A 14,413-nucleotide genomic window follows, 5' to 3' on the forward strand; every position below is an offset into this window, starting at 1 on the left:
CCTCTGCACCACCAGGGTTAACAGGCAATGAACTCCTAAGGCCAGGAGGAGAGGAGGGGACCCTGCAGGACAGACTACCCCAGAGAGCACCTGCACTCCACACCATGTCTAGGGAGGGAGGGGGCCATCTACTTACCAATCCAGCTGATCTTTCAGGTAAAGCTCCCGAGACAGATCCTCTTCTCCACAGAAATGCGGAGGCTGTCAACCAGGGTAACACTCTGACATGAACAGCAGGCACCCGGTCATATTTATTTCCCACAAGACATTTAACTGTTGGACCTAGATTATCCAGCCTGTTGCCCAGCCTGGCTGTTGATTTAAGGTCTCTGCAGCAAAATTTCTCAGAAAAAGAAAAAATTAAAAAAGAGCTATTGAACCACAGGTACCAGCAGAGAACTAAGTCTTTACTCCTTACACTAGGCAGAAATAATGGGCTTGCCTATAGCAGAGAGGAGGTTTTATACCAGCTGTTATTTTCTGCCTAGTGTCCAACTCATGTATGTGGCACTATAAAGCCTTATGGTCAAAGAACAGGGCTGTGTCCATCAATGCATGTAAGAAAAAAACTGCAAAGGTTATGATACTGGGCAATATGTGCAGGAAAGGAGTGCAGAGAGTAGAAAAGCATACAAGCCCACTGAAATTGAAGCAGGTTATTCTGGAAAAGTGAAAGCGACATTGAGCATGTCAGTAGTACTATGAACTATAAAGGTGATAAACAGGAGGAGTGTCAATAGAACTGGGAAGGTTACAATGAAGGTTGAAAAGAAGACACCAAAATTGAAGCAAGTTATTAGTGCCATGAAGAATAGTAGAGGTGGCAGTGGGTTGCAAGAGATGGCTTTTTTGCACAGTGATACTAAAAAGTGTATCTCTAAGCAAAAGCTTGTTTTCATTTTAGAAAAAGTGGGGAATGGTTAGATCCCATATGTCAAGTTTTTAATTCTAGATATAAATGACTGAGCACCTTCTCTTACTACCCTAAAATAAATAAATAATTAAGATGAAAATTAATAATTGAAATGTGCTAACTATCCCTCTGGGTAAATACAGACACTTGTGAATAAAAATCACTGTTATTCATACCACCGTGGTGTACACTGATGACTGTATATAAGGTTATAATAAAATATAATATATGCTAGCTGCCCCCATAAAGTGTAAAATCACTATAGAATCAAAATAGCTGAATAAAGGTCATATACATAAGTATATGTTAAACCGATAATTGAATTTCACCAAGGAAAAAAATTTGCAAATATTTGAAAGTCCCACTCCAAATGTTGTGACAAAAATATATTCTTCTAGTGCTTGATATATATCTTCGTGTGAAACCTCTAAGCGCTCCACCACCATGTGCCAATATATCGCACTCACCAACCATCCATGACCCCTTACTTAAAAGAAGGTCAATTGCGGTTTATGTCACCAGGGTTTATAATCACAGTAGATTTCTTCTCTATATTCTCCCATTAAATCTGCAGTTTCAGATCCACATAGGTCAGAAAAGAAAACTCATATAGTGTAGTAGGTTTAATAAAAATTAGTTTCCATATAAACATCAAAGGTACACTCGCCTTTACTCAGCTATTTTGATTCCAAAGTTTTTAATTCTGTCTGTGTCCCATTTCAGAATATTCACTCCTCTTTTTGTACTAGTGATCATTGTCACCAGGAAATAAAAAATGTTAGAGGTATCCCTAGAACATGAGGTAAAGGGGAATCATCCAATGGGACACCAGTTTTGGTGACATCTGTGTAAAAGAGGAACTACCCTCACTTTGGGAGATTTCCTCTTACTTTCTGTAGAGTCCCTGGGACAGGAAGTGAAGGGAAATGGTTATTGTGCAAAGAGGCAAAAAATCCTTAGACCTCATGTGTAAAGGATTCTCACGTTACATCACAGGAGGAGTGGTTTGTTTTGATAATCCCGGGGAGGGTTTAGACCTATCACAACGGAGGGGTGGGTCCCAGTTGGGTATATAAGGGAGCTTCAAACAGGAAATGATTGTCTTGAGAACGCCCTGTGGGAGGGGCGAAACGCGTTGACGCATTTCCGGTTTTATTTTGCATGTCCGGCGTCACTTCCGGTGAGTGGAGCGCACGCTGAGTGGTGCGTTCCAGCGGCCATCTTTGTGGGATTTATATATGTGTGGTCTCTGTGGAGCTTCTGCTGGAACCTGGGACTGTGATGTGAGATTCTGTGAGAGGTTACCTTGCATCTACTGTTCATCTGGAGAGAAGCTTGCCTTAATAAATATGCCTTTTTAAAGTGAAATTAATGTGAGTGGCCTTAATCCTTGATTTCACATATGAAATGGTGTCTTACAATATCACACTATTTGAGATTTTTTTCTCCCTGGTCGGATGGTGGAGCCCATGTTGGAGGAGAGGATTCCTATAGAGTGGATACGAAAGAGGGTGTAGGATCCCATAAAATTCCTAAAAGGCGTTTTATTCACCTATATCTGGTGAGTGCATTTGATATTGGTTTTCACGGGTGGAAGGTGGAAGTTTCTTTACAAGAAGAATGTGAAAAGATTTCTTTCCTTTTTTTTCTTTTTTTGCACATATATTTTTGAATATTTTTGAACTTTAGTTTATTTTGATGGATTTCACTATTTATATAAGAATTTGATGGACTGCACCATTTAAATTGTATTTTGTTTTACAAAAAATTTTTTTGCACTTTTTTGATTTTATGTAGAGGTCTATGTTTTGCGCTGTTATTTTATTTTTTCATATATTTGTGTTGTTCACATTGCACAGCAGCAGGATAGTACTTGTAGTAGAGTGTCTCACTAGGCGCAGGAAGATATCTTATAATTTTTGTGTTCAGAGGTTATAGTATTTTTTACATATTTCATCTGTTTACCTGATCCTGCAGCCATGGATTTATTTAGTTTTGTGTCTTCAAAAAGGGTCAATGTAGAAGACATTTTTTCACATACTGTGGAGAATACTGATTTGTCGAAGGATTTTAGAACACTTAAAAATTCTTTGGACAAACAGGTGAGGGCGTGGTGGGATGTGGTGACACTTGAAAAATATATTAAGGAAGGAATCACCCCAAGAAGGCTCAGATGGGAAATTGCTCCCAGTGATGGTCTTGTGGGTAAAGAGTTGGATGAGGAGTGGTTCTCATTTTTCAACCATGTTGAGAAAAAACTTATGGAATTAATTGTACAAAGAAGAAAAAGGAAACTTAAAATTTTGGAAGAAATAATTTATAATTTAAAGGAGAAAATGGCCCCTTTCAGTGAATCAATGGATTTTAAAGAAAAGGCAAAATTAACTCAAGAATATATTAACAAAGTAGATGAGGATACCAAAAAGAAGAAAATCAAGAAATATAGTAGAGATATACAGGACTACAAATCCCTAAATGTTTATAAGTGGCAGGATGAAAATAGTAAGGGAACCGATGATTCTAGAAATTCTTCAGTTGAGGGGGAAATTAAAGATCTAGGTTCCAATTTGGGATCATCTGGAGTGAAGACTAAGGCAGCTACTGTTGCTTTTTCTAAAAATACACAAAAGAACTCTTCCCCTAAGAAAAATATGGATGAGAATCCTACTTCCTACCATGGGGTGCCCACATATAATAGATTTGGACCTTTAATGGGATCCCCATATAATCATCAATATGAGGGAAAGGTTTTTCCAAGAGGAGGTTTTGTGGGACCGCCATGGAGAGGGGGGAATCCAAGAGGATTTTTCAATCCGAGAGGGAGAGGGGGTCAGTATTACCCAAACAGAGGGGGGAGGGGTGGATGGAAACCACCTCCCAATTATCAGAATTATCAAAACTATCAGGACCCAAACTATCAGGACCCCTATTGGGAAGGAAGAAATACAGGGGATGCAGAGGAGGTAAAAGGAAAAAGGAAAAGGTCAATGTAAATGAAGGAATTTTTAATTTAAGTGAATATATCTTAAAAGAAGATGAATTGAGGGTTTTAGCATTGGGTCTGAAATATGCACCCGATAAAAAATTAAATAAATTGGAAACTTACATAGATCTTCATAGATTTATTAGAAAACTCAATTTAAAAAAATATTGGAGTAAACACTCCAAACTTAATGTTATTGATTCTCAGAAGGATGGAATAATAAGCAATGATGGGAATGAAGAGTTTTACAAGCACACCAATTTGAGGAACAAGTCTGTGTTCAACCCAAAAGTGGGGAATAATTGTTGCATAGATACATTTAAAAAGATGGTAGAACATGATTTGGAGGTAATATCTGTTCCAAATAAGAGGAATAAGCATGATCTAATCAGAGGAATCCAACAATTAGAAAAAAATAATAATATTGTAATAAGATCAGCAGATAAAGGAGGAGGGGTGGTAGTGTTGAATAGGAATGATTACTATGAAGAATTGAATAGATTGGTGGGTGATGTAAATACATATGAGAAATTGAGAGGTAACCCTTTAAAAAGCTATAAGAATAAATTAATGAAATTAGTGAAAAGAGGTGTTAAAGAAGGTTTTCTAAACAAAAAAGAAGCGAGATATTTGGTACCTAAAGCACCTGTTACACCTGTTATATACCAATTACCCAAGATTCACAAAAGTCTATTAAAACCCCCTGGAAGACCCATTGTTAATGGGATTGATTCATTGTTTTCGAGATTAGGGGAATATGTGGATGATTTCTTACAACCCCTGGTATCAGGTTTTCCATCTTACCTAAAAGATAGTGGGGATTTGATCTCAGTTTTGAAAAAAATAAGGATGAAAGATAACTGTGTTTTGGCCAGTGTTGATGTTAATGCATTATATACCAACATTAGACATGAGGATGCTTTAACAGCAGTGAGGTGGGCTTTGGAGAAAAAATCGGGTTTAATAACTGACCAAATCGATTTTTTGCTAGATTGTCTTGATCTAGCAATGTCAAACAATTATTTTTGGCATTCCAACAGTTATTACAGGCAGTGTACTGGAGTTGCGATGGGAGCAAAGTATGCTCCATCAGTAGCCAACCTTTTCATGAGTATGTGGGAAGATAAGGCTATATTTCAACATATAAATGAGAATTTAATACTCTTTAGAAGGTTTATAGATGACATCGTGATAATTTGGAAGGGAACCAGGAATGGTTTAGAGGAGTACATCCGTGGAATGGAGTGTAATCCTTATAACATCACTTTTACCAATCATATCGGCATGGAATCTATAGACTTTCTTGATTTAGTCATCTATAGACAGGGGGACCATCTTTATACAAAAACATACTTTAAACAAGTGGATAGGAATGCTTACATCCCAATCCACAGTTGTCATCATAGAAATTGGTTGAGGTCTGTTCCCAAAAGTCAACTCATTAGACTTAAAAGGAATTGTGATGACAACAAAACATTTCAAGAGCAAGCCAACATATTGCTGGAAAGATTCAGAAAAAGGTTATGAAGAAAATATTCTAATGGGTGCAATGAATCAAGTGGGGAGGATGAATAGAGATGAATTATTAACAAATAGAAAGAAGAAAAAGAAAACAGGTGAATTGGCTTTTATTACGGGTTACTCAAATCAATATAAGGTTATTGAGAAAATCATAAGGAAACACTGGTCAATACTGAAGAGGGATGAGGTTCTCCATGATGTAATACCGGAGAAACCGTCTTTTGTCTACAGAAAACCACCCACACTGAGAATGAAGTTGGCAAAAAATGTCCCAGATATTCCGAAGAAAAAGGCAACTTTTTTGGACACTATAGGGTTTTATAAATGTAATAGGTGTTTGGCATGTAGAAACATGAAAGGAGACACTAAGAGGAGATATGATTCGTTTCATTCTTGCTCTACAGGTTCCTCTTATAAAATAAATAATTTTATATCTTGTGACAGTTCTTTTGTTACGTATTTGCTGGAGTGTTCTTGTCACCTGCAATACGTAGGTAGAACGTCCAGGAAATTGTCGGTGAGATTGGGTGAACACATTAGAAATATCAAAAAAGGATTTAAACATCATAGTCTTTCTTATCATTTCAGAATGTGCCATAATAGAGATCCATCGTGTTTGAAATTCTGCGGGATTGATCGGATTTTTCCCCACTGGAGGGGGGGAGATATGGTCAAAAGTATCTCGCAGAATGAAACAAAATGGATCTTTCAATTAGGATCTTTGTACCCTAAAGGGTTGAATTCAGACATAGACATCAATTGTTATCTGTCTAATTGGTAATAGCATAGTATTTCCATTCCTATATATACTTCATTTCTTGATGAATTTGCATTCTCATTTATTTTATTTTAATTTTAATTTTATTTTTATTTTATTTTTATTTTTATTTTTATTTTTATTTATTTTTTCATTTTTTCATTTTTATTTTTACTTTTATTTATTTTTATTTTTTTATTTTTATTTTTATTTTTATTTTTATTTTCATTTTTATTTTTATTTTTATTTTTATTTTTAATTTTATTTTTATTTTTATTTTCATTATATTTTATATTTCATTTTTTATTTTTATTTTTATTTTTATTTTTATTTTTATATTTATTTTTATTTTTATTTTTATTATATTATTCTTCATAAATTATTTTATTTTAATTTTAAAATTGTCATTTCATTGCTTATTTATTAAAGAAAGTTTTTGTATTTTTGAGGTATTGTTTTAAAATTTAAAATACATTCGTGTTTTCCCACTGGTGGCATGTGGTTTACACATGTCGCTTTTGGGAGATAATCTAATGGTTCTAATAAGTATTCTGAATTATGTAGGCATAGACCTCATGTGTAAAGGATTCTCACGTTACATCACAGGAGGAGTGGTTTGTTTTGATAATCCCGGGGAGGGTTTAGACCTATCACAACGGAGGGGTGGGTCCCAGTTGGGTATATAAGGGAGCTTCAAACAGGAAATGATTGTCTTGAGAACGCCCTGTGGGAGGGGCGAAACGCGTTGACGCATTTCCGGTTTTATTTTGCATGTCCGGCGTCACTTCCGGTGAGTGGAGCGCACGCTGAGTGGTGCGTTCCAGCGGCCATCTTTGTGGGATTTATATATGTGTGGTCTCTGTGGAGCTTCTGCTGGAACCTGGGACTGTGATGTGAGATTCTGTGAGAGGTTACCTTGCATCTACTGTTCATCTGGAGAGAAGCTTGCCTTAATAAATATGCCTTTTTAAAGTGAAATTAATGTGAGTGGCCTTAATCCTTGATTTCACATATGAAATGGTGTCTTACAATATCACACTATTTGAGATTTTTTTCTCCCTGGTCGGATGGTGGAGCCCATGTTGGAGGAGAGGATTCCTATAGAGTGGATACGAAAGAGGGTGTAGGATCCCATAAAATTCCTAAAAGGCGTTTTATTCACCTATATCTGGTGAGTGCATTTGATATTGGTTTTCACGGGTGGAAGGTGGAAGTTTCTTTACAAGAAGAATGTGAAAAGATTTCTTTCCTTTTTTTTCTTTTTTTGCACATATATTTTTGAATATTTTTGAACTTTAGTTTATTTTGATGGATTTCACTATTTATATAAGAATTTGATGGACTGCACCATTTAAATTGTATTTTGTTTTACAAAAAATTTTTTTGCACTTTTTTGATTTTATGTAGAGGTCTATGTTTTGCGCTGTTATTTTATTTTTTCATATATTTGTGTTGTTCACATTGCACAGCAGCAGGATAGTACTTGTAGTAGAGTGTCTCACTAGGCGCAGGAAGATATCTTATAAAAAATAACATACAAGGGGTTTTACCTCTTTCCTATTTGATCTAATACTTTTTTGGCCAAAACAAGTTTTGGTGATACATACATTTTAAGCAGGAAAAGGGAGAAGTGGAACTGAGATTACTATTGGACTAGTGACAGTGAATATGAGACCCCAATTGGCATGGTGCATTGAATAAATGAGAGGTATCATTGTACAGACTGTAGAATGGGTGCTGAAAGGTTAACATACATACACAGGGTACTAAGGGGTTATTACACATAAGCTGAGGCTCGTTGTTGAGGGTTTAATAAATGAGAAGCTCATTCTATGGTAGTTGATCACTGATAGTTTAATGTGCATAGCCAGTGTTGAGAAACTTTACTTCTACAGAGGGGAGTGGGGTTAGGGACTGCCGTTTAGTCTTGATTTTTATTCCACGGCCCCCTTCTTGCCTTTTCATTTTGGTGTGTTGTCCTAATGCACATTATGTTGGGCTAAGTCAGGAAAGTCTATGAGGACCGTAGACAATTTGTCTAGTGGGAGTGTGCGATTGCAAAGTCACTCCCTGAGAGGGGGGAGTGGAGTTTGTGTTTTCTGGGGAAAGGATACAGGGAAAAGACCAATGATTGTGTTCTAGAAGTGGGACCGCATTAACGAAAGAGCAATCTGTGTTCTGTGTAAGATACAGTACTTCACTGAGGAAAGACCAATGTGTGTGCTGGAGGATGGGTATCATTGCTAGAGCATGCTCTGTTCAGCTATAGATGCCAAAGAAACAGAGAAAACAGTTGTGGCATTAATGTTCAAACATTTATTCTAATGTACAAAACTGCCATTAGTTACGTATTTGCAGGTGCCTGCATATACCTTTATGAAGATTCCTAATGATCTCTGGAGCCTCTAAACTCTGGGCAGATATTAACTCCACAGCCTCACTTTCTTTCTAATTGCCCATCCAGGGTATATCAAGAAGATCTTTGTGTTACTATATTTCCCTCTTGGAGGAAACTGGACAATGTTTTAAAAGGTTTTTTTTTCTTCCTCTGTATCAGCTGCAGGTTTAGCATTCTGAGGATGCAAAGATGTTTTTTTTTTTTTTTGGTTAAACTTTACAGACCAGTTTTTTCAACCTAATTTTGTTACAAAATAGAATATACCAGGTTTTTAAGCTCCCGAGCAATTCGATAAGCTACCTAAAAGTACATTGCAGGTACATGTAGATGCCTACTACTGGCAGTTTAATAGGTTTAACAAGTTAACTATTTTTCTTTCACACATTGTTTTCCCTGTTGTCTGTTATGTGATGGGAATTGGTGGGTCAAAGTACCAACAATCTAGATAAAGTTGCTATGTACAAATGAGAGCACACCAGGTTTACAGTTCCTCTTTAGAAATTATGTGACAGCACATGTCGGCAACACTTGGTTTTTGCAGGTGATAAATACAAATTAAAGATTTGTAGACAGGTTTATTTATGATTATTTAAAAATCTTACAATTTATATTAAGCTTTATGGCCAAAACAGTGGACTGTACTATGTGTACTGTGTCAAATGGGCAGCACATTCTGTCACAATAGGATAGGGTGCTTATTCACTGGTTACCCTACCTGTCTGTAGAGAGACTCTTTACTGGCAAGTTCATTTTCCAGCTTGTCATTGACATCGTGAAGTGATGTAGCTTCCCTTTGTGCGCTGAGATAGCGTTTCTCTAACGTGGTGATCCGCTCCTCCATATCCTCCCGTTGTGCTAGAGCCTGAAGTCAGAGGATAAACAGAAAAGCTTTGCAAAGGGAACAGAATCTTAAAACCAATAGCACAAATAATATTCAAAAGTAATTTCACTTGCTCAGTACAAGGCATATGTTCAAAGCAAAGCTGACAGTAATGTAAACAGTAATAGCCTAAGAGCAGGTACCAAATGAAGCCTGCTGTTACCTCTTCTGGCAAAGAAGCCTGTTCTCTGCACCCTTTCACTTACTTATTAAAGGTTTTGATTCCCTGAGTTTTGAGAATAGGCCCATCCCCAGAGCTAATGGTCATCAGACAACAGAATGGTGGGTGGGCAGGTATTTTTGTGTGAAAAACTTGAGTTTTTTGCCTATTGGCTGCACACAATTTGTAGTCTCGATTTACTGTTTATGGACCCCTTTTGGAGTTCATTAAAATGTAGTCTACCTCTTTCATTATGGACACCAAGCTGAGTGGCAGTCTTTGCAGCCAACAGTGCATGTCCCACAGGAATTGTGCAACGGAGTAATCTGCTGATGCTTCATAAAGAGTTATAGCACCAGGGTGACATTACTTCCCTTCTTCTTCTTCACAACAATAATCTCTAACCATCCCAACCATGGCAGGACATTCCCTTATAAAGTAGATCATGGAAAATAGGATGATGGTATGGTACAGAACAACCACACTTTCCAATATGCACAATCCCAGTCCGCTGCAGAAAAAGGCATCACTCAGCCTGCTGGCACTGGACCAACACACACGACCATGCTCTTCACCACTGCACCAATGCCCACTTTCACACTCGCCAACACTGCCACAAAGTGCATGATCCCGCTTGCCACCACTACACTGTTGTGCACTACTCCCCTCACAATTACTGCACTACCATTGACTACTGTAGCCAACATTCCTGCAGTAACTCTTACTATCAAATTTCCAAACATTCTCCAATATACTACCTCACTTGCTGCCACTACATCAAAGCAAACTTCTGCACTCACAGTGTGGCATTCTTCTCCACTGCACCCTACTCTGCTTTTCATCACTGCACTCACATGTACTACCCCACTCTTTGCCACTGCACCCACTTCTACTGCACCAACATGCTTTAATCCACTACACCAAAGTGCAATTCTGCATTTGCTGCCACTTATATGTTGTGCATCACCCCACCTGTTGCCACAGCCGGGACACAAATAATTCCACTAGCCAACACTAAAATAACATGCCAGTGCACAATCCTTGACACCAATCTGCCTGCACACTTTTGACTACACACTTCACATAGACGGCAACTAATAGCAGTACTTAACTATCTGTACATGAAGAACAAAACTATAATTAAAATATGAAACCCTAAAAAAGTAACATCACATCATTACTTACAGGCAAACATTACAATTAAAACCAAATTTGTAAATATTGAATATACAGTATATTTTCCCTTTTAAAAGTACTCTAAAGTTTGGCTCATTCTAATATGCTTTACTGATTATTGCAAAATACAGGGAGAATCACCTATACTCTGCTGTGCGCTAAAATTCTACATTTCTTGTTTCCTATTTGTATGCCAAAAATTGTAACATGAAGGTCCCTGTGGATGACCATTTAAGATACTACTTGAGCTTCACCTGCATCAGACTGCATTTGGCAGTTTTGCCAAGCAAAATAGTGCAAAATATTTCATTAGGATATTGTCTGGTCAGCATGCTTTGCACTGTGCTTGGAAAAATTGTTAAAGGATAAGTTTACCTTTTGACCAAAAATAATAAATGCACATTTTTTTGCAGTTAAAAAAATGTGCATTTATTATTTTTGGTTGCAGAAGCCTGTAAAGCATTACATCAGCGATCAGCTGATCACTGGTGCCATGTAGGTCTCCTGCAGACCTGTCAGTATATCTGCTTATCTGTATGGGATGTACCGGCACAAGCTGATATACTGACAGGAAGATTCAATGAACTACCAGGGTGCTCCACAGCGCCCTGGTAGTTCATGGAGAACTACAGCTGACAGCCGTTAAAGTTGTCGGGAATGACACAGCCGTGTTGGCGGAATCCCGCATGGCCGCACTGTTTATAAAAAAATGACAGCTTATATGGGGAACTTCTCTCGTATTTCTGTCACAGGGAGAGGGGGGGGCAGCTGAGCAGCGGCTGCAGCCTTGGAAACATGTTATATGTTCCACACTAAAACAGGTGGAACATGCAACATGTTCACAAACGTGAACTTGTCCTTTAAGCACAAATGCATATGGTAGGACTACTGCTTGTAAAATTTAATGAACACTATAGGCAGTAGTTGATGGTTACTTCACCATCTGCTGAGCAAAGCCCAGTGAGAGCGGTGCAGAAAACCTATAAATTAGCAATCTACAGCAGTTTTTCCTATGTCAGTATCTCACTAATATGTAAGCATGAGAACACAGAAGGGATGGACTTACCTCTTTTAGATCACGCTGCAGTTTGGCACAGACTTCCTCGGACTTTATAAGATCTTTTTGTGCTGTGTTTAGTTCCTCCTCAAGTTCAGCCATTTGGCGGCACATCATGGTTAAGCGTTCTTTAAGCTGACATAGCTCTAACCTCTGCTTCTCTACCAACTCCTCCAGTTCTGACTCTCGTCCACCTCTAAGTTCCAGGTGAGTAGAGCCATTGATGACAGTCTGAAAACAACACAGAAAAACTGTAGGTCCTGGGTGTTTAGGACAAAACTATTTAGAGCAAATAAACTTACAGTATTTGCTGGTTCAATTAACGAATAGGTGAACATTGGCATTACTTGTGAATCCCAGATATTCAAAGTCTGCAGAATATTTTGGTCGGCAAGCTTAAACTCATTGAATTTTAGAATTTGTCACACTTATTTTTTGTAAAGATGCATCTCTACCAATTTTGACAATGCTTTTTGGATAATCATAGCTAAAAAAAATGTAATTTACCCTAAATGTCAGTTTAACGCTCAAACTACTAGCCCTCAACCTAATACCTAACCCTTAAATGCAGATATAAAACCAAGCCTAACAATTATATATATATATTATATTAATATTCTTATTATTATCATACAGGATTTATATAGCGCCAACAGTTTGTGCAGCACTTTACAATATGAAGGGAGACAGTACAGTTACAAAACAATAAAAAACAAGAGGATTTACAGGGCCCTGCTCATAAGAGTTTATAATCTAATAGAGTGAGGCAAGTGGTACAAAAGGTTATAACTGCGGGGGATGAGCTGATGGAAGTGATAAATGTTTAATTGGAGGCGTGACAGGCTTTCCTGAAGAGATGAGTTTTCAGAGATCGCCTAAAGGCAGCCAGAGTAGGGGATAGCTAGACAGATTGAGGTAGAGAGTTCCAGAGGATGGGAGAGGCTCTGGCTAAGTCCTGGAGAGGTGCACGGGAAGAGGAGACAAGGGAGCTTATGAGCATATCATGACAGGAGCGAAGAGGACAGTTAGGGTGATATTTGGAGACAAGTTTGGTGATGTAGCTCGGGACAGATTTGTGAATAGCTTTGTATGTCTTTGCTAGTATTTTGAATTTAATTGACTAGGTAATCAGTGGAGAAATAGGCAGAGAGGGTTGGGAGACAGTGAGTGGTTGGTTAGGCAGATGATAAGGAGGGGATAGCCTACGGAGGGGTAGGCATATGAGAAGGGAGTTGCAATAGTCAAGGCGAGAGAACAATAATAATAATAAGGAAGTGATTGAGTATCTTGGTGGTTTCATTAGTTTAAAAAGAGGTGAATTTACGGAGGTGAAGTCTACAAGCTTTTCACAGCAACTGAATTTGGGGCAGAAAGGATAGGCCAGAGTCCAGGATTACACTCAGTGTGCGATGCATGCCAACACATTATGCCATTGCCTCTCAGAGTTTTTTTTTTAAAGGCCGTGGTTTACTACTGCTTTAACTAAGTGATCTTGAATCTGTGTCCCCTACCTCCAAAGCGATCAATGCTGACCTCCTATTAAATCCTCCAGTGTGTGTCCTGACATATAAAATGAGTGAATGGAGCACTCACCAAAAATGCAGACTTGGGGGATACTTTGGAAAAGACCTACTGGGCTTTGGGGTCCAAGTCTGGCGCTGAAAGGAAAGGGTGAAAAGGAGGTAAATATTCCTTAGGAGGGGCTTTTGGGGTCTTCTGCTGCGGGAGCAAAACCTTCTATCCTATGACATATTTTAAGTATTGGTCAAGTGTCTGTCAAAATAGCAATCTTCTTTTAAAAAGGCATACATATGAGGTGCTTTTTACAGGCAGCTTCAGCTGTCCAACCTTTTAGCCTCTGGATACTGTATATGTGAATGTAGAATAGGGCCATTCTGGAAATTTGTCTCGTGACATGTTCTAGGGTAGTGGTGGTGAACCTATGGCACACGTTCTGCAGTGGGCATGCAGAGCCTGCAAGCTAAGTCACCCCAGCGGCCGAGCATCGGATAACAGCGCGCATAGGGGCCATGCACATGCTTGGAAAGGAGTAGCGGCACCAGCTGATGACGTCATGAGCCGCAACTTGTCCGAGCTTTCGCACGGCTGGTCAGTGCGCTGCCAAGGATATATAAATTGGACTGGCTGTGAGTTTTAATACATTTGTTTTTATAAACACAAGATTTTAGCTTGTGCTGGTGGTCAGTGGAACTTTGCCCCCTTGTGCTGGTGGTCAGCGAAAGCTCTTTTGATGTGTTATTCTTTTAAGACAAAATATGTTAATGTATGGGTTGTGTTTTCTAAACTAAAACCTCAGTATCCAGGTTTAATTGCAGTGCCCAAACTGGGTTTTGGGTTGCAGTTTGCACACTCAGTCTCTTAAAGGTTCGCCATCATTGGGCATCTACACAACAGCAGAGCAGAAGGAACTGCTGTAATTGCTCTGTTAAAACAAAACAGGGTCGGGGGCCTGAACATGGCGCTGAGTAGGAGCGTGTAGCAGGAGCTCCAAGCACCCGCCGTGAATGTCATACCTTGTACTGTTGGAGAGATGGGCTCCCAGCTGGA

At 38.5% G+C, this 14,413-nt stretch overlaps 1 protein-coding gene across 2 annotated transcripts in view; it reads right to left on the bottom strand.

Moving 5' to 3' along the window:
* Nucleotides 1–14,413, bottom strand: part of PPFIA3 (PPFI scaffold protein A3) — a 460,187-nt gene that overhangs the window by 203,842 nt on the left and 241,932 nt on the right. For both annotated transcript variants that reach the window (XM_089671605.1, XM_089671604.1), the window contains exons 7-8: nucleotides 11,855–12,076; nucleotides 9,288–9,434 (exon numbers count right to left, since the gene is read on the bottom strand). In XM_089671605.1, coding sequence (XP_089527731.1) covers nucleotides 9,288–9,434; nucleotides 11,855–12,076 — 369 coding nt within the window. The remainder of the gene's footprint in view (nucleotides 1–9,287; nucleotides 9,435–11,854; nucleotides 12,077–14,413) is intronic.

The sequence above is a fragment of the Staurois parvus genome, unplaced genomic scaffold (genome assembly GCF_062004578.1).
Source record: "Staurois parvus isolate SC_StPar_1 unplaced genomic scaffold, SC_StPar_1.0 ptg000108l, whole genome shotgun sequence".
In the NCBI taxonomy this organism is placed as follows: domain Eukaryota; kingdom Metazoa; phylum Chordata; class Amphibia; order Anura; family Ranidae; genus Staurois; species Staurois parvus.